The 27170-nt window shown below is 43.4% G+C and overlaps 1 protein-coding gene across 1 annotated transcript in view; it reads right to left on the bottom strand.

The window, feature by feature from the left end:
• The window catches only part of LOC133015820 (protein sidekick-1-like), a 195781-nt gene that overhangs the window by 5541 nt on the left and 163070 nt on the right, over window positions 1–27170 (bottom strand). The window contains exons 30-40 of the mRNA XM_061083097.1: window positions 25129–25323; window positions 17756–17957; window positions 13157–13260; window positions 12949–13019; window positions 12060–12198; window positions 10519–10575; window positions 10325–10426; window positions 7604–7719; window positions 1942–2128; window positions 1191–1328; window positions 891–1052 (exon numbers count right to left, since the gene is read on the bottom strand). Of these exons, the coding sequence (XP_060939080.1) occupies window positions 891–1052; window positions 1191–1328; window positions 1942–2128; window positions 7604–7719; window positions 10325–10426; window positions 10519–10575; window positions 12060–12198; window positions 12949–13019; window positions 13157–13260; window positions 17756–17957; window positions 25129–25323 (1473 nt within the window). The remainder of the gene's footprint in view (window positions 1–890; window positions 1053–1190; window positions 1329–1941; window positions 2129–7603; window positions 7720–10324; window positions 10427–10518; window positions 10576–12059; window positions 12199–12948; window positions 13020–13156; window positions 13261–17755; window positions 17958–25128; window positions 25324–27170) is intronic.

Below are 27170 nucleotides of genomic sequence, written 5' to 3'. Positions count from 1 at the left end.
TCTCCTACCACCTCCACCGTATCCAGTGGACACCCAAGCACACTGCTGGCCTTCCTGATGAGCTTGTTAAGTCTCTTCCTGTCGGCTATCGAGATGCTGCTGCCCCAGCAGGCCACTCCAAAGAAGATGGCTGATGCCACCACCGAGTCGAAGAAGGTCCTCAGGAGTGCTCCCTGCACCCCAAAAGACCTCAGACTCCTCAGCAGATAGAGTCTGCTCTGTCCCTTCTTGTAAATAGCCTGTGTGTGATCAGTCCAGTCCAGTTTATTGTTTAGGTGAACACCCAGGTACTTATAGGATCTCACAATGTCAATGTCCGTTCCCTGGATGTTCACTGGTGTCGGAGGAGAGTGTTTACTCCGGCGGAAGTCCACCACCAGCTCCTTGGTTTTTCCAGAGTTGATCTAGAGGCAGTTCTGCTGGCACCATGTTATGAAGTCCTGGTTCAGTTCTCTGTACTCCCTGTCATCACCGGCGGAAGTGAGGCCGACGATTGCAGAGTCATCAGAGAATTTTTGCAGGTAGCAGTTAGTGGAGTTGTATGAGAAGTCCGAGGTGTAGATGGTGAAGAGGAATGGAGCTAGAACGGTTCCTTGTGGGGCCCCGGTGCTGCAGGACACCAGGTCAGACTCACACCCCCGTATCCGCACATACTGTGGGCGGTTGGTGAGGTAGTCCAGGATCCATGCAGTGAGGTGGTGGTCCACTCCGGTCTGCTCCAGCTTGTCCCTCAGAAGTAGAGGCTGGATGCTGAGAGGGAGAGGGAGAGAGAGGGAGAGAGGGAGAGAGAGAGGGAGAGGGAGAGAGGAAGAGAGGGAGAGAGAGAGGGAGAGGGAGAGGGAGAGAGGGAGGGTGGACACACACACGCACAGAGTTGTGCTCCTCCTCACCTTGCACAGGCTGAGCCGTGATGTTGGTCTGGAGGGGGGGGCCGTGGCTGACTGTGAGCGCCTGCACGCTGAACGTGTACGTGGACCCTCGGACCAGGTCCCGAACCTTCAGCCAGCGCTGCCAGCTGCCCTTCACATCCACTGTCACCACTTTACTCACACCTGCTCACACACACACACACACAGACACACACACACACACACAGACAAGTTGAAAGAACTGTCAGTCTCCTGCCTGACATAAGGGTGAGAGTGTGTGTGTGTCTGTGTGTGTGTGTGTGTGTGTGTTTGTGTTCATACCTTGCACCGGCGCTGTGGGCTGGTAGACCACCCTGTAGCCCTCCAGCTGTCCATTGGGAGTGAGGGGAGCCCCCCAGGACGCGTTGACGCTTCCCCCCGTCACCTCGGAGAAGGACAGGTAGCTGGGGGGGCCGGGAGCTGAGGACATGAGGAGAGAGGGAGAGAGATGGAGAGGGAGAGAGAGGGAGGGAGGGAGAGAGAGAGAGAGAGTGGAGAACGACCAATCAGATGAGACGAATTCAGAGAGAAACATCAGATCATGTGGTTAGTTTCATAGATATATATATAAAGACTAGATGTCCCGCACATGGCGGCCATCTTGCCAGAGGTGGCTCGCTCGCCCATAACATTGTGTTGGTAGTGGTAAATAACCATAACTTGCTAAATTTTCAACCGATTTTTTAAACGGTCTGGTTTGTTATAAACGTCAGAGATGTAGTTATGACACTGCATACTTTTGAAAAAAGTGTTATTTTCTAAAAAAATGTAATAATTTGTGCAGTGTCATAACTACATCTCTGACGTTTATAACAAACTAGACCGTTTAAAAATCGGTTGAAAATTGAACAAGTTATGATTATTTTAAAAAGTAAGAACCACTACAACACAATGTTATGGGCGAGCGAGCAACCTCTGGCAAGATGGCCGCGCCATGTGGTGACGTCCGGCTCCGTCGAACGAGACATCTAGTCTTTATATAAGTCTATGGGTAGTTTGGTTTTGAGGGAACAGAACCGTCGCCCCTCCCTACCTGACTGCAGGGTCCGAGCCCCCCGGGGGTCGCTGGGTGGTCCGTCCCCGGCCGTGTTGAAGGCCGTCAGGGTCACCTGGTACGGTGTGTAGCTGGTCAGGTTGGTGAGATGCACACGCATGTCCGGGACAAAAATCACCTTCACCTTCTCGCTCTGGTTCTGCTTGTCCCTCTCCCAGTAGTGGATCTAACAACACAGGGAAACAAACACCGTTATCCACGCTGTTCTTCATCCTTCTCCTGTTTACTCCTCTCCTTCACTTCATCTCTGCCAAGTGTATGTTTGTCCTTTTGCTCCTGAGGTCAGATATTGATCCACATAAAAAACAAGTGCACCTGCATTGTTTCACTAGGAAGACAAGCTGGTTATAAAGGGGTTAGATGGCGTTGACACTTTAACACACTTTAAGTAGATGTACAGATACCACTGCTCGGGTCATAAAAGAGTTGAACCTCCAGAGCAGGGGTTTTCAACCGGGGGTCCGCAGCCCCCTGGTGGTCCGCGACGGCATTACAGGGGGTCCGCGAAATTCGCTTTGATATTTCAACACATTTCCAGATTACTCTTGAATATCGTGAAAAATATCTAAAATAAGAAAAATATGTCTAAAATAATATAAAGGTGCTGGTGATCATGAGGTTAAACTTAAGTAGGCCTCACATGTTTGTGTGATATTGTATGATTATCATTTGTGACATATTCTGCATTACTTTGTCATCTTCCCTCTTCAGTTGTAGCCCCAGTTTATGTTGATTGTTATTGATCACCGTTACTTTAACGTTCTCATGTCGGCTACATGTCTGTACATTTAAGTCATGAACATTATATATTGATCTACATATGGTTCTGAGATGCAGTACAACTACAAACTGCATTTTAATTTTGTTTTCAATTCTTAAGCACTGAAAATCAACCGTTTTTGTGTTTTTTTACACAGGTTTTTCTAGATTTGTTTGAGGTTTTTAAATAAAACCAACATGGAAAACCAAATGTTAAAACTTCCTTCTATCCACACGCACGCACACACACACACACACACACACATACACACACACACACGTAGGCACATCAGTGGGCTGCGGATTTCTTTCTAGTCAGAATGGTGGTCCCTGAGACAAAACCAGTTGAAAACCCCTGCTCCAGAGGACCACTCCTCATTCCATTTCTTCACATAGATCACATGCTCATTTGAGAATGAAATAATAATCTTGGACATGACTACATACAGAAGCACCTGATTATTAATCCCAGTATGATGAGATACTTATCAAGAGCTCCTTGTGTGTCACTTGTGAATTTGGCAATTTAATGGAGACGAAATTGTGTCTTTTCACGATAAAACACAATCCCTGGTTCCATTTCACGTGGCTGAGGAATGTGCTCGGTGACTGACTTTGAGAAAAAGAAACCTCAAAGAAGATCCTGAATGTGTGACTTCCACATTGTGTCAGGGTCACACACTTTTAATGAAACAGGCTGTAAATAATGAAAGCAAACAGATGAGCAATATACTTGATATCTCACAGCCAGTAAACAGCCTATATAAATGCATATCCAGCATCAGAATCAGTGTGGTGCATTAAAGCTGCTCGTCTCCTGCTCATAATGGTCCCTCTTGTTTTATATATGACCTTATATAAAAATTACTACTCATCTTTCTACTGAAGTTTCTATATATAACATGAACAAAACCCTGTCTATGAATGTCACTGGTGGCCGTTGAGTGAACTGCAGTCGGCCTCCTGTTGCTCGTGTGTTTTAAGGACCAATGAGGTTCTCTGATCTCTGAAGGAAGTCGCCTCAGGCTCAACGTTCATTCAGGAAACTGAGAAAGTCAAGGAAGGTTTAAATGTTTAAACTTATATTACAATCGAAAAAGAAAAAGAAAGAGCAGATAGGTGTAAATGCTTCACCGTCTTACTTAGAGAACGAAGAGGAAACATTTCCATCAACATGAACTATTCATGTTCTAAAGAGCAGCAGAGAGCACAAACCAAGCAGCCGCATCTGAAACTCACCAGCAGCCAGGTTACAGAGGTGATTGAGCCTCATGCATTAGAAATGACTCAGGAAAAAAGTGTTTTGTACACAGCCTGATAATCCAGGCCTGAAGCTTCAGTGTGTCAGAGGCTGTGTGAGTGAAGCACATGGACGTCTTCCCTGAAAAGCTCTCGACTACACTCTGGTCGTCAGCTCATTAAACCGTTTACTGGCAGATTTCAGAATCCACCAGAACCTGATCTGATACGAATCATTTCATCTGGCATCAGCTTCTTATCGGCCAAACAACAACGTGATACATGATTAGATCCGAACTTAGCTCAGTCAGACAACTCATGTTCAAATTCATCAGTAGAACATGTTAGTGTTCAGCGTCCCAATATGATTACATAGGTATGATGGGAGTGATGAGAACAATAAACGTGTCCTCCATGAAATATTATTACTTCCATATCTCACCTCTGTCTGTTTTCTTGTTTGTCAGCAGGATTACACAAAAACTACTAAAATCTGATTCTAAAAAACTTGGTGAAGGCCAAGGGCCAAGAAACAACAAAACCAACAAATCTTGGGGTGGATCCAGAACAATGTTAATCACGTTTTAATCACTTTACAGATGTTTTAAAAGAATATTTCATGGATCTTGATCTGTCCAGTGGGAACATGATCCCTTCGGCGGAGGTCAGGTTCAATGTTACAAGACCAAGGTACAAGCAATGAGATCATAAATGTTACCAAATATTTAGCAAGAATTAAGTATCAAATTAGATAAATGCAAATGTAGCTTCTCAATAACTTAGCTCAATCAGACAACTCATGTTCAAATGTTTATTGCAACAGTAGAACATGTTAGTTTTAGGCGTCCCGATATGATTACATAGATATGATGGGAGCGATGAACAAGTGGTTTTAACCGCCCCTAACAATTAACGTATCCTCCATGAAATATTATTACCTCCAAACTTCACCCCTGTCCGGTTTCTTGTTTGTCAGCAGGATTACATAAAACTACAAAAAATCTGATTCTACAAAACTTGGTGAAAGTGTGGAACACGGACCAAGAAACCACAGAACCAACAAATCTTGTGGTGGATTCAGAAAAATGTTAATCACTGTTTAATCAATTTTAAGAATATTTCATGGATCTTGATAATCTGTCAAGTTGGAACATGATCCCTTCGGCGGAGGTAAGGTTCAATGTTCAAAGACCAAGGTACAAGCAATGAGATCTTTAATGTCACCAAATATTTAGCAAGAATTAAGTCATTGTCATATTCCTTTAATCTCTGATATCAAATGTGATTAATGCAAAATTTTCCAATTTATAATTCACGGAAATTCATTTTAAACAGAATTTAGTTGCATGAAATTTCAGCTGGTGCATTCATTCTCTTTTTTCCCCTGGAACATAAACCTCTCCTGTGCAGTTTGGGATATAAAGTAAAACAACGGCCAAGAGCCACTTAACGGCTCCATTTTGTTATTATTCCCGACTGAAAGCTCCACAAAGCGTCATAAGTTATATTTACAGCTTCCGAACCAGGAAGCAGCAGCTCGTGAGTGGCACTTGAGGGCAGCATAAAACCATCTCCCTCCCTTGGCGAGCGGCTTCAGTAATGAGATGCAGAATAACTCATCCAGCCGCTCACTCCCAAATAAAACCGTGCTACCTTCTGGATAAGAGAGGAAATTCAATTTACTATAATACTTTATTTTTTAAGGAAATGGGAAATATCTCTGGTGATGCTTCTGGTGATTCAGTAATCCACTCGGCTGCTGCAGGGGATCTATTTTATTTTTTTGTTTTCCGAGAGTGAGACCTTCAGGATTAGTCTGAAAACCTCCGACATGAATGAACATGAAATGGATTTTTTTTTACAAACATCTCTTCAGTCGAGGAGTTGATTAAAGGGTTTGAGGTGAGGATGGAAAACAGCAGCAGGAGGTTTTGCTTCACGTTGGATCTTTGCGTCTTGTGCACTTTCCTTTTTTAAAAACCTGACCCTTGCCCCAAGTGTAAGATAGAATCTGGTGGTCTGACACATTGTTTGTGGGATTGTAGAAAAATACAGCAGTTTTGGCAGGTCATAGGGCAGGAAATTAATAAGATTCTGTCTATTAACAGTAAAAATAACCCTTTATACCTGCTACTTGGTATATCTGACATGTCCATCACTGACAAATTTAAAAGAAGACTTTATCAGACACTTGCTTTTTATGCTAGAAAGTGTATTCTTTTGAATTGGATCACAGATAAAGCTCCATCTAAGGCTCAGTGGCAAAGGGTTGTATTTGAATAAGTTGTGTTGGACCATTTGACATGTAAACGTCACAGCAATGATGATGTCTTTCGTAAAACATGGGAACCCTTTCTGTCATATGTTGGTCTGAATGTTTCCACCATTCTCACAAGAGGGTTTGTATCATAGCTCAGAATGCTCTGCCTCAAAAGAGGCACTCTGTTTTACCATTTAATTGATTTGCTTTTATTTCTGTATACTTTTATTTTACTTATCTGTTTTTAATTTGTTCTTACTTGTATAGGAGGTGACCCCTGAATCTTCTGCCTGTATGGATTTGAATATGTGTGTGAGCCAAATGTTTGTCTTGTTTTTGTTTTGTGTTGTATTACCTGTTGGAAAACTAATAAACATATATGTAAAAAAAAAACGGACCCTTAGTCTCACCACTAAGAAACAACAAATTCTGTCAAAACAAGGAAAATATGGATCGATTTCCTGGTCAAGAATAAATCAGAATAACTGTTTTCTGCCTCAGGTTTTTCGCTGCTGCTCAGACGAACATCACACACACACCTCCTGACAGGCCCTGCATGGTTTGGTGATACCTCTTCCCCCCCGCCCATCACCCTCAGTGTGGTTAACAAGCCCCTCCAGGGCATCCCAGGAAACCCCGACTGTGGAAAAGCTCTCCGCGGTGAAGTTTGGTGTGAGTCCTTCCTGCTGTGTGCTGCTCATCTCACAGAGCAGGTGTGTTAACAGACGTCTAAACCCTTTAAATTCATTCAACCTTCTCTCTTTGCTCTTTTTCTTAATCTCCTTAACCCCCCCCCCTCCCCCTCCTCCTCCTCCTCCATCTCACAACCCCTCAAAGCCTCCCTCCATCTCTGGTAGTTTTACCATATTCTCTGAATCCTCGTCTCTAATCAGGATTCTACAGGGATCACTCGCCCGTCTCCTTCCTTCACTCTGCAAATATTACGTTCCCTCCGTCCTTCTCCATTCCTCCCTCCATTCCTCCCTCCACTCCTTCCTCCATTCCTCCCTCCGCTCCAGCAGAAATCAATGTGTCTAAAGCTCAGGACAGATAACCTTGTGTTTGACGTACTAAGAGCGAGGGGGTGGGACAGGAGAATTAAGGGGTCGGGGGGTGGAGTGATATTGAAACCATTAAAGGATATTCAGATTCTTCCTCTAACTTAAGTCTCTCTCTCTCTCTCTCTCTCTCTCTCTCTCTCTCTCTCTCTCTCTCTCTCTCTATGGGGCACTTGAAGGTGCAGCAGAGCAAAACTCCTCCAAGACAAGAGGGAAGTCGTTTTAAACACAGACAGAAACGAGCTGTGGGAAACTCTATTACCCTCAGTGATCGCATGTGTGTTTGAATTACTTGTGTACGTGTTTGTGTGTGTGTGTTTGTCACCTTGTATCCTTGGATGAGTCCATTCTGGGTCTCGAGGGGGGGTGTGTCCCAGGTCACTTCCAGGCTGGAGGGAGACACGGGGGACACTGTGATGGACTGGGGGGCCACGGACGGAGCTGCAGCAGGAGAGACAACTTGTTACACAGGTCTTGCATCTTTGTGAGGACCGTTGTCAGGTAAAGACCTTATTCGTGAAAGTCAAGGAGAAGAACTACACTACCCACAATCCTCAGATGTAGAAATAACATCATTGATTGGTGGAGCTCATTGTTACCATGGAAATGTTTAACCATAAACTGCGAAAACCAAGTCAGCTATGATCAGATCCTCCAGAGTTACTATAGGTTACTACACTACACACTTCATGAAACACTATATACACAAATACAAGCTACACAAGACAATTTATTACAACACATTAAAATCAAGGTTAAATTCAAGAAGATGTGGTTTGAAAGGGATCATTCGCAATGGTTTATGGGATGTGTAGATCTTTCACTATAGAACACACATACACACACTTTCGTACCTTTGCCCTTTTTGCCCATTTTACGAATTTCTTTTGCAAATCAAATGTTTTACTGTCACGTCATGACATCATTTATCTGTTCGGCCTGGTTCCAGGTTTAAAACTCTTTTTTATAAGTTCTGAACCATCGATGGAGAAACTACTTCAGGAACCAGAGCCACTCTAAAAGTGGACGGGCCCTATGACGCTCTATTGGGTTCGGGTTAGGACAAGTGTTGGCGTTCGGCTTTTAGCTATGATGGTTAAGGTTGAGGTTAGGGACTCAGGAATACATTATACCAACAAGTGTCCTCGATATGTTAGAAGTAGAAGATTGTGTGTGTGTCTGTGTGTGTGTGCGTCTGTGTGTGTGTGTGTGTTTGTGCAGCTGGTTGTTACGGAGGAAGTCGGTAAGATATGTTCTATTCTTCCAATTAGAACGGGCCTGAGGCGGTACCTTGTTACTCCAGCGCTCCACACATATGCATGAACAGCTCAGCAGTTGCACCTGAGGCTAAAGAAAAAGGCCATATCACCCCATTTCATCATCCCCCCCCCCCTCCGACTCCCGCTGCTTATCCTCACCTCTGCCTCCATCGCATGTGATATGTATAACCTATTAAACTCTACACACACACACACAAATTGGTTATGAATGCAGGACCAGTCTGGAGGAGGGAGTGTGAGATTGAAAAAAAAACCTGTGCGGGTGTCGCTATCATAAAGTGCAGATCCCTGTCCGCCCATAACTCTGCCTGCAGGGCCAGGGCCGCAGATGATGCTGCTGCACCTCCTCCTCCAGCACCTCCTCCTCCAGCACCAGGATTCCCCAACCACTTTCACCAGGATACTATCAACACCATGAAAAGGCTACACCAACTCAAGATCTAATCCTAGTGAAACCAGTCCCATAAACAAGCCTTTTTTGATCAAGATCCAAGATTGTTTTTACTGGGAAACAGTGAAAATGTCAAAGAATGTCTCCGGCAATATTAAATCCTGGATCTTCCTCCTGAACTGGATCCCAGCCAGAAATGATTGAGTTCTCTCCTGATCCAAATTGCATCCAATCACCAAGTTACATGGTAATTTGTCTTGTATATTTGTGTAATCTTGCTAATAAACATAAAAAACAACCAACGAACAGACAGGGGAGAAAGATTTGGACTCACACTGAACGATAAACTCAGTTTGGACGACACATGATGGACGTTTAAAGGCCTCACATCCTCCTGCTGTCGTGTCGTTCAACTCATCCTGCTCAACATGCTCACTAAGTGTGTGTGTGTGTGTGTGTGTGTGTGTGAGATATATTTGCTCTCCTGTCTGATTAATGGATCCTTTGGTTTGACTGGTGAAAGTTAAACAGGGGTTGGGCCATCACTATAAAATAAATGACCTTGTGCAGCTCTGGATCACTTTCAGACACACGCACACCTGCACAGACACACACACACTTATCTAATCGAGAGCACCTCTACGCCTATCAAATGCAATGTCACTCAAGGGGCAGCAGGGGCAGGACAGGAGGCGTGGACACGACAAAGAACGAACGAGAAGAGAATGACCGAAGCATCGGAGCGGACGGGACCAGATTGGATAAAAGCCGACAAAGCAGAGACTCGTTTTGACCAAACAATCCCAAACTCAAAAGTCCACTTTCTGGTTTCTTCTATAGATTTCTACCATATCACAGCACCTTTCAAAGTGATGGAAATCCTTCACAGCTACTGGGTCAAATCAACAGATCGATCTCCATTGAAACTAAACTCCAGCTCATGATGAAGAATGTGACACAAACTCTTCATTGAAATGTTCCTTTGTGTACTTGGAATTCAGCTTTTTATCAGTGAACATGGGAGAGAAGGGCTAGAAAAATAATGTTCAACAGTAAAACAGCTTCTCTGGCATTAAAGGGGACATATTATGAAACTTCCACTTTTGTAGTGCTTCTACACGTTAAGGTATCTGGCATGTCCACAGTCCTCAAAACAGGTCAATCTGAGGAGGGCTGTTTTAGAGGTAAAAAGGTAAATGATCCTTGTGGTATTTTGACCAAAATATGTTACAGACATTTCATTAAGACCCCAAGGAACCATATCAACTTGTGGTAAAATGGGCATACGATGGGTCCTTTAAACAAGTGTTTTGATCCTGAACAAGATGTGTAGCTCACACAGTGATCATGTGTGAAACCAGCGTCCTTCACTGACCTGCTTCTCCCACAGACACCTCCACAGGGACGGAGGCGGGACTCTCTCCGATGATGTTGTAGCTCGTCATAACAATCTGGTAACGGGTGAACTTCTTGAGCTCTGCAGAGAAACAACACAAAGCAGTTTAGAGACTTCACAAGGACACACAAGCCGAGGAGGCGGAGCTGCGGTTTCACTGCCGGACGACTCACGTGTCAACTCGAACTCCGTGAGCGAGGCGCTGCTGACGGTCTTGAAGGTGCTCTTGGCTTCAGGGGAAACACGGAGGGAGAGTACATCCATAAACATTTCACGTTCAACAATAAATTGTGCAATTATAATGCTATTCGATGGAATGATTGTATTAAAGACGTTTATGTTTCTGCTCCCTGGTCGGACGCCGCGGCCGCTGGACGGACACAGGATCACTCATCTCGTCCGGCAGATACTCAATCTACTATAAAGCACGACGAACATTAATGTTTTATTATTGCAATGTTATAATGCAGTATGGGTGGTCTCATAGGGGGGGGGGGGCGGCCTTGTGAGGGCTGTTTGCTCAGTCTGTCATCATAGTCACACCTGGTTCCTGCTTTGATGTGGAAAACATCTGAAAAGATCTTTAAAATATACTTTTCAGATGTTCTTTTTCTTTAATATTTAAAAAGCTTTGATTGAAAATGGTATCATGAACACGGCAGACCTTGAGCTCACTGCCGGGTTGTAAATCCTCCACAGACGTTGTCACTGAGCTTATTGGTGCAAACTGTTTGCATCTGCGATTCTCTTTCATTGCTTATTTTTTGTGATTTCACATAATACCCACGCTGACATTGAAATATTTTTCATTAAATAAATGATTTCATCGCGACGCCTTGGTGAGCAGCTGGTTTGTATGATCTGAAAAACTCAGTGATTCATACTCGTGTGTGATCGTCTTACAATAAAACTTCTATGAGCCGCAGTAAAGTTCCATAAGAGCAACCGACCGTTTGCTAAACCCCTGAAAAAAAACCTGTAATTCACAAACTGACACAACAGCCGTCAGTTCAGTGTCTTGCTCATGGACACTTGGGCAGTGCAGTGTGGAGGAGCCGGGCGATCAGGACCTGCTCTCTCTCTTCACTGAGCCTCAGCTGCCAATGAGAATAAAGGACCGTAGCTCCACTCAGTGTCTAAAGAGCCTTGAGGCCTTTTATTACCCTCTTAAAAACCCCCAAACTTAGAGGGAATGTGTTTAACAGGGTTTTCATTTGCTCTAAGGAAGTTTGTAAGTGTTGGCAGGACTGAGTTTACGATCTGCACTTGTAACCACACTTTATTTCCACAGCTGCGGAGAAAATCAACAACTGTACAGGTTGGAATGGTCGTAGCTAAGTAGGTTATAAAACATATAAAACTAAGAATAACATCTACATCGTAAAACAAGAAGTCATATAAAGTATCATCAGGCTATGAAGATGATCATGTTTAATTTATCAGATCCAGTGTTTTAGTCCAATAAATAAGGTTTAAAGTTTAAAGACCTTTTACTGGATCCTTGTTATAAATTGAGTCATTGGAAACAATTTAAAAGTCAAACTGCAAATGTGTTTGTCGAAAGTTAGATAGCTACAATTGATAAAATCCCCAAAATGAGTGCCTTGCTTTTTCTATACCTCTGTGTGCAAACAAGAACCGATGTTTTCCAACAGAACAGAGGATTTAAAGTGATAGAAATGATACCGTTAGCATTAGCATGTGTAGCACTCACCTGTAAGGAGGGAACTGATGTTGCTGCTCCTGGTTGTCTGGACCTCTGCCTCAGCGGAAGCCGAGCTGTTCACTGGAAGCTCTCTGTAGTACAGCCGGTATCCGGTCAGAACCCCGTTGATGCTGTCGTCACCGGGCCGCTGGCAAACACGCAAACAAGCACACGGCACATGAAGAGAATTAATAATGATCCATTTCCCAAGTAGAAAAACTTCTGAGGAGTTTTTTTTTGCTGCATGTGAAGAAAATGTTCATTTTCCTGTGTGATTGACAGGACAGGGGCCGGCTGGCAGAGCAGGGTTCTATCGGTCCACTTTAAAGAGCTGCACAGACACAGAGATGCTTCACTGGCTCTGGCACCCTTGTAAAGGATGATGAAATTGCAGGTGACTTTCTTTTTCCACTGCCTCCTTCTGCTTTGATACGAGGCGAGAAGGAGCAAGAGGAGACGTTTCCAAACCGGCGGAGGAAGAGTGACAAGCGTTGAACTCGCCGGTTCTATATTTACTGTCAATTCACATTTGGCCACAGACTCGCTCCACTTTTCTGTAACTCCCCGGGCTTTTCTTTCTCCTCCATTGATGGACATGGCTGATGTTTGCCTCTCTTGCCCTCTAACATCTCCCCTGCTGCTATATTCTCATTAGGACTTTTCAACATTTTTCCTCCCCACCCGGGACGATCTGTCCCCTCCGTCTGTTCATCCTTCTCTCCCTCCATCTCCTCAATCTGTCTCTGCTGCCCTCTGAACTTCCCTGCTTCAGTAACAATGGTAATTTCCTCCCGGGAGTCTGCAGCAATCTCACGTAAATGATTAACCTGCACTCACAAGTTTGTTTCTGTGTGTCTCTGTGTGTGTGTGGGTCTTGTTGTTGTTGTTGTGACGATACCTTCCACTGCACCAGGACTGAGGTGGTGGTTGTGGGCTTCACCGCGAGGATCACCGGAGGCTGATCGGGAACTAGAGAGGAAACACAGGAAGAGAGTGAGGACGAGGAGAAGACACAGAGACAAGCTTCTGTCCATCTTCTTCACTGCTATGTTTTAAAATCCACTCATCCCCTCATCCTCCACTTTCTTCTCCTCCCAGTCTCTCACCGTCCTGCAGAGTCGTCACAGCCTCCGTCTCTTTGCTGAGGACGCTGTCCCCGACATCGTTGGTGGACAGCATCCGGAACTTGTACGATGTGAAAGGCTCCAACCTACAGACAAAAACACATTTATATGTTTGATATATATGCATTCAGAGAGGAGGTTATATCTCTATAAGTGTTCCGTTGATGCTCTTGAGAATAATTCATGGATCAAGTATATTTAGGAGACAGACATTTATGAGTCTGGGCAATTTGGTGCGGATCCAAATCAAAATCCTGGGCCTAAGCCGAGGTATATATTTGCATTTTGGTTCAGGCATGAATTTATAAATCGGTTCATTAGAATATTGAGAAATGGTCTTGCTGCAGAGAGATCCACAGAGATGGTTTCAGTGTGATTTTTGTTATCACTAAACCAACTGATGAGGACATTGCATCTGTAATTCATCCAATAAAACCACAGCAATACAATTACACTCATAACTTTGAGCAGGACTTGTGTAACACTGCGACAGCTGAAGACGCACGTCTCCTCTGGAGCAGCTGTGCCTTGTGATCATCAATCAAAACGAAATTTTTCTCAGTGCTCACAATGGATTTTCACACAGTGGAAGCACCAGGTGTTAATGCAACTCTCAGGGGTTTTTGGGTGGAACTTGAAAGATGTTTCACGGGTGAAAATTGCATCTCCGTGGCTTCTCTTAGCTGCAAGACCGAGCTTCAGTCTGTGGTGGTTTCACAGTTACAGGTACTTGGACTCAGTTATTACTAGTGTGTCTGTCACCTGTGAGGGGAGGACAAATAGAGGTAGAGCTCAGGTAGATATTTGTTTCCCCTCAAAGTCCATTCATTCACTCATCCACTGTGTATGTAGACCACATGTGGCAGGAGGGTGTGTGGAAGAAACCTTTGTGCATCTCCTCTGGCTTCATGAACACGTGGAAGATTTAGCACCACTGTGTTTGGATAAAATTGATTCTTGCCAAAGGTCAATAAAATATATTTTTGTTAATCTTCATTCCAAACCAGTGTGTGCTCTCACTCCTTCGGTCTGTGTTCAGTTATTCAACATTCAGTGCAATTCCTGCCTTGTTAAGGGATATTTAAATGTTTCTGTTCTCTTGGCACTCGAACAAAAAGAAAAACAGTGTTCTATAGAATACACAGAGAATTCAGCTCATCAAAACATTACTCTACAGCCCACAGGTGGTCAGAGAATCCACTGGGTGCCTTTAACTCCGGCTCCTCCACCTCCCACAGGTGTGTTTTGCCCTTTCCACTGGTCTCTAAAGATCACACGAGGTCTTGAATATTAATTATCATACTGCTTTCCTAATTGTCTCCCCTGCCAAAGCATTTTCACGACCACATCTTATCTGTATTTCTCCTCTGTGCAGAGGGAAAGCCTTAATAAGAACAGGAAGACAATTTACACCGGTCATATTGAAACCAATTTACCCAAGAGCCACTTACAACCTGTCCGACGAACACAGAGCCATTCACAGCAACTCGCTGAACGAGTCTGCTGCACAGCTGCTAATAGTTCCAACACCCTCTCTCCCTCGCGCTGGGAAATTGATTACAATGATTACAAGGTGGCTGCAAAACAGTCATTTTTCTTAATTCTTAATGTATCTAACCCATTATAAACACCGGTTAACAAGAGTGATTCAATAATTAGCAACAAGAAGTCATTCCACTGCTGCTCCTGAGTCTACCTGCAAGGTCCCACTCCAGACTGTGTTTACAGAGCGACTGGGAGACAGAGGAGGACCAGTGAAAAATTCAGCGGCCGACAGAAGAACTGCTCAAGTGTCTTCTTGTATAATAATGAGCCGGGCGCAATGAGGGACAAGAAGGGCCCTGTGGGGTTGTGGGTATCGTAGGAATAGAACATCAAAGATACCGAGCTCAAAGAGGGAGGGGTACCAGCAGCACTGGGAGGATGTTGAGGACAGTGCTTGAAAGTGTGAGCCTCTGTGTGTGTGTGTGTTTGTGTGTGTGTGTGGACTCAATGTGTGTGTGTCTGCGAATGAGCCCGGGGACTTCGATGTTTTGGTTCCAAAGATGTCTCGCTGGAAAACAACAATTAAGGACAGATAACAAGTAAGTATGAGCGTGAGCAAACGGAGATGTGAGCTAATTCCTCCATCCGGCGCCGTAATGAGAGCATTCAGTGATAGAGAGAGCTTAAAAACGCCGTGGTCGTAGCAGATCGACTCTCCCTGAGGCAGGCTGGGTGCAGTGACACTGAGAGAACAGTCTTCAGCATCTCAAACAGTCTTGAGATCGCTCGTGAAGGAGCTCACTGAACAGCGCCACGAAGCAGGAGACGCATACTAAACACAAATAAGCCTCATCAGGGTTCTGCTACTCGGGTCTGACCACTATCACCTGCTGCTGTAATGACTGTCTCAACAGGGAGGAGAGGATGGAGGGATAAAGAGAGAGAGGAATGGAAAAGAAACAGCGTTCAACTGGAGCCCAGGACGAGTGGAGGTGACGGTGGAGGAACGTTTGATGGGTTTTGAAAGCTTTGGCTACCGGTGGTTGGACGGAAGGTGGTGGCAGCAACTGGGACGAATGCTGGGAAAGTAAAACTGGAGGAAGAAAGAGAGATAACAGATAAACGGCAGAGAGAGAACTTGAAAGCATGATGGCAGAGAGAGAGACAAATATTAAGAAAGATAAAAAGACCGAGCTGCTCCTGCTGTGCCTGTGATCAGGTGACTCAGCTTCTCCACAGCTCTGCAGTGATTATGATTATTCTGGTCTGTCTGGTTTTCTTTTTTCCTCCATCAACCTTTTCTTAACTTCCTGTGTTAAATTCATTCAAATGTTTTTGTTCTTATTCTCAGTTCTTTGCTTTGAGAATTCACAGCATCCCTCCTCCCCGAGGACGCATAAACATTACAAGATTTCTACCGATTGTTTCAACTAGTCTAATTCCAAAATGATGCACTAAACCCAACTTTCCACATTGAATATATATACATAAATATATATTTATTTAACAGTAATTGTTGCTGTTTTCTCCAGAGATTCTTGACGTGGCCGAATCGATGCCTAGGTGAGCCCTCTCCCTCCTTGGATACCGTTGCTAGGGTCTGTCAAGCTTTCTGATGTCACGCAGCACATGTCAGACATTTCAAATAGACTCTTTTTTAAAAATACTAATCTAGTGAAAGGGTTTTAAAAATACACCGGCTGGCCACAGACATGGTGCTGAGCTGAAAGCCTGAGAGGACGTCAGAGCAGAACTGTTATTGTGTTACAGCAAAAGATGACGAAGAAAACATTTGAAATCAGATTTTCTTCTGACATTATCCTCTCGAGCTGCTCAGCTTCGACTCATGGAGAGACAGACAGTGAAGACACCACTTCCCTATCGGAGAATCGGTCTGAGAGTATTGGACACCGCTGGAAGTTAAGATGTTTGTCTCGTGAGGCCTTGCTGGGTTTGCTGGAGTGTAAACTTTCTCAAATCCAATAAAGAGCCGGACAGAGACGTTAATGTTCAGCTGAATCCTTAAAAGCTCACGGGGACGACTTCAATGCTGCTGCTGCTGTGAACGCAGCTTTGTGATCTGTCTTTAAAACCTAATAAGAAAGAAACTCCTCATGGAAGTAGCACTCAGAGATGTAGGTTGTGAGTTAATTAGCAGAAGTTGTGCAAACATTGCAGGTAACGTCAGAGCAAACATCTATTCTGTATTCTGCTGCTGCCTTGACGACTGTACGCGGGTGCATCAACTCAATGCAACTTCCTACAGTTGCTAGGCTAGTTCGTGGGGGGGGCAGCATGATGGTGCAGTAGCTACGTCTGTGTTTGAACCCGGGTCACAAACTCTTCAAGGTTCTTCCCTCAGGCAGGAGGCTGCGGTCGATCAGGACCAAAACCTCACGCCATGAGACCAGCTTCTTCCCGGCTGCAGTCGGCCTTATCAACACAGCCCGGGACCCCCCCCCCCACCTGACGCCTCAAGGATGTGTTACATTAACACATATTTTATTATATTATGTTGCATAACATTGCATATTGCAAATTGACATTGCTTTCTCCTGTTTTGCATTTTGCATTTCACTTTTTACTTTACTTTTCATATCTTTTATATCTTTTTATTTTATATATCGTTTATTTTTTTTCTTATGTGTGTTGTATTTATTGTGTTTTTATGTTTTTATGTTCATTGTTTGCACCAACAACAAGAGCAAATTCCAGGTAGGTGTAAACCTACTCGGCAATAAACACATTCTGATTCTGATTCTGATTCTGATTCTGGTGAGTTGGAGGCTTTATGGTGGAGGTTGGATATTTTCCTCTCAACGTCCCAACACATGCAGGTCCGGTTGATTGGTGACTCTACATTATCCACAGGTGTGAATGTAAGAGTGAAGGTCGCTGTTTGGCCTCTCGATTTTTACCCAGTCTGAGCTGGGATCAGCTTGGAGGAGAGGCTGAAGCAAACAGGCAAGTGGTGGAGTAAGCGTACTATATTCTCTACATGCTTCGATGTGTGTGTGTGTGTGTGTGTGTGTGTGTGTGTGTGTGTGTGTGTGTGTGTGTGTGTGTGTGTGTGTGTGTGTTTGTGTGTGTGTGTACCTGTCCACGCTCCAGGCGGTCACGTTGTGTGGGATGTCAGCGATGTGTGTGCTCCAGTCCCCACTGGGCAGCTGTTTGAGCTGCACAGTGAAGTACCTGAGGGGAGAGGAGCCCGACCCCCCCGTCACCCAGTGGAGGTGCAGACGCCGAGACTCCACGCTGTCCTGAGGAACGTACAACTTCCTCGGTGGCTGCGGCCGCTCTGTGGAAGCGGGAAAGAGGAGAAGATATAAAACGATGAGAGTGGAAGGAAATGGAAAATATAGGATATAGGATATTGGTATGGATGTTTAGCACTGGAAACCAAAGACTGTTTGTAAAGACAGATGATGCTTCTCAAGTTTATCCCGATATCCAGATATGAAGCCAAATGATACCGGATAAGAAAGCCGCCATTTTGCACATGTGGAGACTCCAGACTTTCTTGGAACATGAACAACAAACATTAATGTGATAAGAACCACCTGCAATGACAGAAACCATCTTTGAGGACATGTGACTTTTTAGTTTGGCCCATGTCCCATCTGCTAACATGGAGGAGGCGGGGTTTCCCAAGCCACCAGGGGGCGATCCAGATGCTTTGGCTTCACTTTTGAGGAAGCCGTCATTTATATACAGATTATGTTGGACACTCACAGATTATGATTTCTAGAAGAAGCTTTCACTTAGTTTCAGTTCAATTTTGGATTGAATTAATTTGAATACAGCGTGAATCTCTACTAGAACTCATGTAAGAATCTGATTAGAGACAAGAAATCAGTTTTTCAAAGAGTAAAATCTAGATGGAGAAATCCAGGCTTGTCTAATCCCCCCCGCTTTGACTAAAGAATCCAATGTTTAATAAATCAGCTTCAGCCGACTCAGCTGGAACCATGCAGCCCAAAATGCACGTGTGAGATGATCGCTGTGCGGGAACATATACGCATTCGATATGTTTCTCCACTCATCCGTTCCTGCTTCTCCTTTGATTTCCCTCTGATGTGTCGCCACAGATATTGAAATGAGTGGTGACCTGAACAAATGGAGGCCATCACGGACCAGATGCTGCAAACAGCTTGAAACACTGGACACGAACGTCCCGCGTTTACATCACACACGTGCACCAGTGTGACTGCTGCAATGAATATATATGTGTTTAAATGAAACAAGACATCTAACCACTGCGGCGTAAAAGAAACAATATTCTCAGCAGATCGCCAGCGTGTGTGTGTGTGTGTGTGTGTGAGAGAGAGAGAGACTGTGGATTTGTCTTCACTATTCAATTAGGAGATGAAAGATGGCTCCAGGAGTCATTGTCTTTGTGCGACTGTGTTGCCGGTAGCTGTGTGTGATCAGTGGACATGGATACACACGTACTGTATGTGCACGTAGACACAAAAACAAAAACACATGGTCGGGGGGGCATTACTGTTTAATTTCAGCGGCGGGGGGGTTATCGATTACGTCTAGAAATAAAAGCGCTATCGATTCTCTCTGAAGTTTAATTAATCGCCACTTACGCTCTGAAACATACGCAGAAGCACACACACACACACACACACACACACACACACACACACGGGGGCACACCTTCCCTCATTCATCCTTATCACAAGTCATTTTAGTCAAATCTGTCCGTCTCCCTCTTTCCCTCTCCTCTTTATTCTTCATCCTCATCCAGATTTCACTCTTCTCTGCCTCCTTTGTTTCTCTGATCCCATCTGTGTCTCCCTGTCTGTTTCCCTCTCGTTCTGTTCCCCTGTAAAGATCATGTTCTGATAATCAGCTCATAACTGTCGGAACACGTACATGCCCTTTGAGCACCAACACCACTGTTTACTGCTACACCGTGGAGAGGGGGGGGGGGGAATCTGCACGTCTTTGGAATGTGGGAGGGAAGATGCTTTCGAACCAGGAACCTTCACGAGACTCTTCCCTTCATGCAATATACATATGATTGATTTAGTGCTTAATGGAAGCATATTGTGAAACACTTTTAGTTATTTCTTAATTTTTCGACATTATACTAACTCAATTTAACTTGACTTTCTTTCTGTTTTAACCCCACACTGTGGTAATCTGGTCAGAACTGGTCAGAAGGAGGGAGCCAAAGAAGCAGCGAACAAACAGGAAACACCAATGAGGCTCTTCTAAGTGCTCGCTGAGGGGGGGTTAGGGTGTATCGGATTTAGACTTAAGTTTGACTAGTTGGAACTTTAGTTTAAAACAGTGTTTATCTCCAATTATAGACTATCTGTGCTGTTTTGTTTGATTTGTATTTGGAGTTTGAAGTCGATCTACTTTGTTGTCATAGCACGAGGTTAGTTCTCTTTACCTGGAATTCTTTTTTTCTCCTTTTAGGGTAAATACTGTATATTCCTAACTTTAAAAAATCCACCTGTGACCCCTCATGACCTCCAGCTCCGTCCCTCACCGGGTCGTGCTAGAATAAGGGAAGGATGGGGTGGAATGGGGGGGGGTGGATTCTGCTAAATAAAGCAACTGCTTCATTCATTACCTTATCAGATATCACTCTCTTGGAGACAAACACCCGATTAGACAAATATCTCTGGAGGGAATCACAGTTTTTGTCCATGATACATGCGGCACGTTAACGCTGGCTTACACACACACACACACACACACACACACACACACACACACACACACACAAACACACACACCCGCAGGCCCACTCAAAAAAGCAATTTTCTCTTTCCAGGGATTAAGTTGGTCTCTCCAGCATCATCAGAAAGAAATCTCTATTAGAGCGTTCTGTCGATCTCCCAGTGAGAACGGGCCATTATGTTACTGAAGTGGAACAGGGAACCACTGGATTCTGTTTCTAAAGAAATCCTGATAATGATGCTGCCGATGTCACGATATCTGATCCAATCAAAATGCACTACACACGCCGAGAGCTGCGAGCGGAATATCAGACATCATGATTTCTAGTTTTTCATAAAAATTTACTGTCACGATTTATTATAAGGACTTTTGTAGCATTTCAATGCTTCACCAGACGTGTGGCCGACAGAGAGAATTGGATAAAGAGATCAGGGACGAACGTATATGAAAGGTTTCGAGTCGTGTTTCAAAAAGTCAAAGTTATTCTTCCGATGGTCCATTGAGACACACGAGCCGCTGTTACTTTAGAAGTGACAATGAAAGTGATCTTTTACTTTCAAGGGATGGCTCCTCTTTTCTCAGGAGTAAAAAAACCTTTTGAAATTCATTTTGATAAACATTTCATTTTAGGAGAAGGAAAATTAATTATCATGGATTATCAAAAAAAACAATTTCCAGGAGTAACAATGCAGTGTTTTTAAAACTTAGTTTGGTGAAAGAAGAAAAAAATATGATGGACAGTTAATTGTCCATGTCTTTATAGTGACTATAATCAATATTCTTTTATTAAATTGAATCAGGATGAACTATAATGGGAATCATAGGGAATTATCCCCCGGCTCTACAGACATTTTCTCAAACTGGCATCAAGAACACTTTCAAAATATCGTTTCAAACTAGAATTCCCGACCGCTGTCTACAACCTATATTACCTATATTCCCATTATTAAAAAAAGATATTCACCAGATGTCAGTGAGTTCATGAAACATCTATTTTTACAGTTGGCTTCCTGCTGTTCACTCTGTTAACTTAACTCAATCTTCTCCTGTCGCAATTTAGAGAAAATAGCATTTATGCAGTGTAAAATAAAATCTCCTGTATAACGTGGTGCACATGTCAACCGGTAATTGCATCAATGAAATAAATAGTTCTGAAAATACACTGAGAGGAGATAAAAGCATCACGACCTGAAAAGTGAAAAAGAAACTTTATTCCTCAGTCGCTTTAGCTCTTTTAAAATCAAGTCACTATAAAGAGCTGTTCATCCTCTTTGTCCATCAACTGCCTGAAGGAGAAAATGTCATTTTCAGGTTCCAGGTTCGACAAAACTAAGGAGAGTCACAGCTCAGTCTCCGATATCTCTGTTCGTATGACTGTTCTACTTCATCTTCTGTTCTGAATCACACGTCTTACATGTCTACAGACTTCCTACCTTCCCACACCAGAGCATGATGCCATGAGTTGATGAGAGAAACTGAAAATCTTCGTTTAACTCGACAAGTCAGTTAATTTGAGTCAGTTTAGTAACACAATAAACACAACAAGCGTTTCATGAACTGTTGCTCAGATCCTCGGGGGAGTATTTGAAACTCCAGACGCTCGTTATTCCCTCGTACAACTAATACCTGGTGATTTCAATATCTACACATGTCGCCGTGCATGCTCTGTTAAATCCGCTGGAGATTTTAAATGTCATTTCATCTTTTTTTCTCTTTGCACAGCGACTCGTGGAAAAGGTCAGACGTCTTATTTTTGCTCCAACATTTGGAGCCCAGTACAAACGCATCGTGCACGTTCAGCCACTAACTGCTCGTTGGATCATGGAGGATCCGTCCGAGCTGTTTGCTTTTCTGCGTCTGGACTTTATCTTTAGCAAAGATTTCATAAAGACCACGACTCATTACTCCTCTTCACTAGAGATCATAACAACTTGAAATGCAAAAGCTTGACTTGACTTTTCCGTACCATTCCCACAATTTAAGAAATAGCAAACCCGAAATGTCTTTGACCAATTCCCCTCTATTTGAAAGTTAATATGAAAAATCACATGATTGTCTACTATAATATACTATGATACAAGTTTGAAGAGCTCAGGTTCAATTAATAACATTCATCAAGTCACTCCTGCTTAACATTGGCTCATTTACAGGATTTCCTGACCAATCTGGTTTATTAAAGACCTATTATCTGTGTATTCATCTTTGTAATGGAATGTGAATTTCCTTGCTGGTTCCTGATGCATGAATGCAGCACAGGATAATTCATAAGTAGCAGGACTGGATGAAGAAAGCAGATTTTACTCGTCATTACTCAAAGCCTCCGAGCTCACACCCCATTATTCTAGTTGAATTATCCAGTAATGTAGAGAAGTATTTTTTATTTTTTTTTATAAATAGAAAACAAAGACACTTGTTATGCTGGTTCCATTAGTGTGTGATTTAATACAGTTCCAGAATTTAATCACACTCTTCCTGGGCCTGTGTTCATTCATTTTTAAAGAGAGAGAGAGAGAGAGATTGATTTTTAACAATCACACACAACACAAATTACTGCTCTTTGTCCTTTTTTCCCCAAGTGAATGAAGATGTACGACACGTCTCACTTCCTACCAGTGCACACAGAGGAACCATTAACGTTTTCCTCCTTCTCCAACTCGCTGTTGCAGCTCTGTTGCACCTATAACTACATATATGTCTGGTTAACTATTTAATGGGGCTTTCAACCACATCTTATGTTCCTCAGCAGAGAGAACAGGGAATGGACTGTGTTTATAAAGAGTTATTCTGGTCTTAACGACGACTCAAAGCTCTTCAAAGTACAGCTGACATTCACTTATTTGGGATTTGTTTATCAGTCTTTTAAACTTTTAAACTCCTCTGAACTGCAGTCATGTGTGTGTGTGTGTGTGTGTGTGTATATGTGTGTGGTGTGTGTGTGTGTGTCTCAGTGTGTTTAAAATTAACTAGGTTGCTCCTCACTAGAAGGATAGGAGAATATATGGCAGTCTGTGTTCCCATCCCCTTTTCAATGATTCAAATTGCACATGGAATTAAAAGCAAATATTTAATGTTGCAAAAAGAAGAAGAAGTCAATTCTTCGCCAAGTTGGAAAAGTTGACAAATCAATCAAATTAAACAATTAAGTGCAAATGGGAAAAGACGCACAATAGTCATCTTGTTTCTTAAAGACTCAAACCTTTTCTGCAGTGGAGAGAAAGAAGAAAATCTGATCTTTGTGCTGCAATTAGAAAACTGCAACATCCCACAAATAGATAAAATAGAAGTATGAGATTTGACAGGTGGTTTTTTTAATAACATCATCTTGCTCCACACTCTTCGTGCACAGATGTCAGGATCAATTTGAGTGTCTTGAAGAATTAAATGGTACTAATTGCTATTTTTTTATGCTGCAAAATATTGTTTTGAAAGAAGCAACAATGATGATTAGAAAAGCTTCGTCGTCCATTAACAAATATCTCTGTGAAAACAAATCTATTTGCTTTTAATCCCTATTAAAATTAATTTGTGCACCTTAAATTAAAGCACAGGGGAACAGGTTCAAAGAGGAAACCGTCTCTGTCGTTCACGTCATTAACGATAGTTAGTTTTAGTTTCTTCACAACACTTTGCCACCAGCCTCAGGACGACGCTATAGTTAAACACACCGGCAGTGAGACTCCAGGCAGAGCTGAGAATATCACCTCTCATCAGATGTGTGCCTGATGAAAAGCTGCCTTGATGAATCACTCACATCCTCTCAATGTTTCCTGTCACACTCTACAAACACTGTTCAAATTAGATTTCTATAAATTCTTTACGTAAGATCAGCACTTTGTGTTTCAGGGTGAGAGGCGGAGTGTCAGGTCGGATGTTTTAATAGGAGCGTGATCCAAAGTTCTGCTAAAGTTCAAGTCACTGATGTTTTCCTGCAGAGACTTCTGGGTCTGCACCCATCTACTTGAACTCCATCATACGGGCCTATGCTCCGAGTCGGCCACTGAGTTCCTCTGAGGAACGCTGGCTGACATTTCCATCCCTGCACAGAGGCGATCACAGTCCGGACTCGTTTGTTCTCTGGTGGAGGAACAAGCTACCGAATGCTACCAGAGAAGAAGAGTCCTTCTCGTTCTGCAATCCCGCACCCCCAGGCTCAGAGACAGTTTCATCCCCCAGGCCATAAGACTTTTAAACTCCTCTGAACTGCAATAACTCCACCAAACCAGCACCCTGGCATATTTGAATATTTGCACTACTGCACAATTTGCACTATTGTTGTTTTATTTTTCTCTTCATCTGTAAAGACATATATTTAGATATATATATTTTATTTTCTATTTTAAATTGTATTCTATTTTATACTATTTCTATTTTTATTTTATTTTTTTGGTAATTACTTGAGCATTGCTTAAAGAGAGCCTGTGACTCAAGTATTTCATTGCCAGCGACTGCTTTATGTTATCTCTGTGCATTTGACAATAAAAAATCTTGAATCTTGAATCCCCTCCCTCTTGAAGAGTCTCCTCCTCAGAGAGCACCTCCTCTCTCAACCCAACTAACTCCCTAACATGCCTGACAAGCACTTACCTCCTTCCCTCAACTCCTAAACTTGATCTTGTTGAACAGATTCACCACTTAGCACTCACTTCAAGGTCCACACTGCTCTGAAGATTTACTGTGGACCCTCAGTTGTAAGTCGCTTTGGATACAAGCATCTGCCAGATGAGTGATTTTAAGAGTCAATGTAAATGTACGTGTGTGTCCTTTACCTCTGCGTTCCGTGGTGACCACCCGGGCCTCCTGCTCCTCCCCCCAGCCCACCGCCGTGCGAGCGGTGAGCCGGAACACGTAGGTCTGCTCCGAGGAGAGTCCCGTGACCGTGAACTGCCGAGCGTTGGAGCCCACCTCCACCGTGGTCCAGCGCAGAGGGTCCCGGCTGTCCAGGCAGTAGGAGATCTGGTAGCCTGGGGAGGGACAGAAGCATTAAAGACGCAGGAAGACAGAGATTTGAAGAGTGGGAATATGATTCCTCGGTGTGTTTTTTTGTGGCCTACTTTCCATCAAGGAACCCACAGGAATCAAAGGAGGAACAACATGAGACAGGAGAGAGTCTGGAAACACGGCTCCGCGATGCCAGAGAACACAAATCACATCTCCACATCAAACACCAACAGGAAAACACACTGTTCATTTACACGTCTTCACCACAGACTGCGTGTGAAGACAAATGATGTAACTGTTGCCACTATATTACTTTAATATGTTGTAAAGGTTTTCCAATGTATATTTTGTATTTGTATATAGCATTATTGTGTAATTAGAGATAAGACTTTTATTTTGACGCCTCCGCTGAGCTGCTTGTGAGAGTGAGAGACACAGAGAAGCAAGCAGAGTTACACACGTCTAAGAATTTGTAGAAGATAAGAAGATTCCTTTTCAGAGCATGCAGCCAACGAGGTATTTTGTCTGTTTGTTATTTACTTTAACCTTGATTGTAATCATTGATACTGTGTTTGCTAACTAGCTAACGTTGTGTGTTATGTCTTTGTTACCGTGTATAACCTAGTTTTCACGGTTTGATGTGGAGAACAAGACTTCATTAAAAACCCGTAGAGGAAACCACTTGTTGTCTGACTGTTCTTGGGAGGGAGTCACAAATGAAGCGTCTCCACCCCCCCCCCCCCCACTATTTAGAAATGAATCCGAAATATCCCAGATACGAATGTTGTGCATTTGGGGAAATAGTCTGATCGGGGAAATGGAGTCACGGAAGCAAAGTCCCAGTGATACACACACACACACACACTGGAATCAGGAGTCACACAAGTTCTATATAATCAAATAACATCATATAAATACATTTAATATACATTAAGTTGATAAGAAATACCTCAAATCGAGCTGTCAAGTCTTCTATCTTTATCGATATTTCCAGTATAGACTCTCATTCCCAATAACATCTTAACATTCCACTCACACACACACTCACACACACACATTCCCCCTGCACATTATGTAATCATACATCCGTGCTCTGTCCCCTTGGCTGTGACCCATGGCGAACACGACTGACGTCTGTTTCTCTGCCTCCTGTGCAGCCGGCCATGTAATAACACAACCACACTTTAACACACACACACACACCGTGAAACCACTGATCCCAGACCAGGCTTTCCACAGGCCACTGGCCACTCACACAAAAAGAGAAAACCCTCAACATGAAGATTGTATTGTACACCAAAACACGCACAATCACACAAGTCACACAAAACATCTGAGGAGGGAAAATTGTGGGGATGATAATCTGCTCTGAGGAAGATAATCTGGTTGTGTGGTTGATAATCTCATCAGATCGTCTGAGTCTGTGTTAACGTGCACGCAGCGTGTGGAAGATTATCGGATAACAGCTACACTACAAATCTTCTCGCATCCGAACAATTGGGTCAGAGCGCTTCATTATGTTCGCTGCTGAATCTCATTAGCACGTCGCTGCCATCAGAGGCACGAGTTTAAATCTCCATTACAAAGTGACTGTGTCATGTCAGGGAAAGGCCAGCTCCGTCTTCCAGAGACAGATTCAACATCCTGATTCTTCAGGCTTTTCAAAAACCTGTATCTGCATGTTGTTGTGTCCTTGTCTGAATTGATTTGTGTCGTACAGGAGCAGCAGTGCCACCACCGGAGCCACTTGAAAGTAAATAGCAGTGAATTCTTTGTGCTGTGCTTTTACTTTAATATAATTCTGGAGCTGAACGCTTATAAATAAAACTCTGGACGGCAGTGAATGCAGGTCACACCGACTCGTCTCATC

Source organism: Limanda limanda, chromosome 2, assembly GCF_963576545.1.
Source record: "Limanda limanda chromosome 2, fLimLim1.1, whole genome shotgun sequence".
NCBI lineage: Eukaryota > Metazoa > Chordata > Actinopteri > Pleuronectiformes > Pleuronectidae > Limanda > Limanda limanda.
Note: the sequence above shows the minus strand (reverse complement) of the source record. Positions and strands in the feature narration are given on the sequence as shown.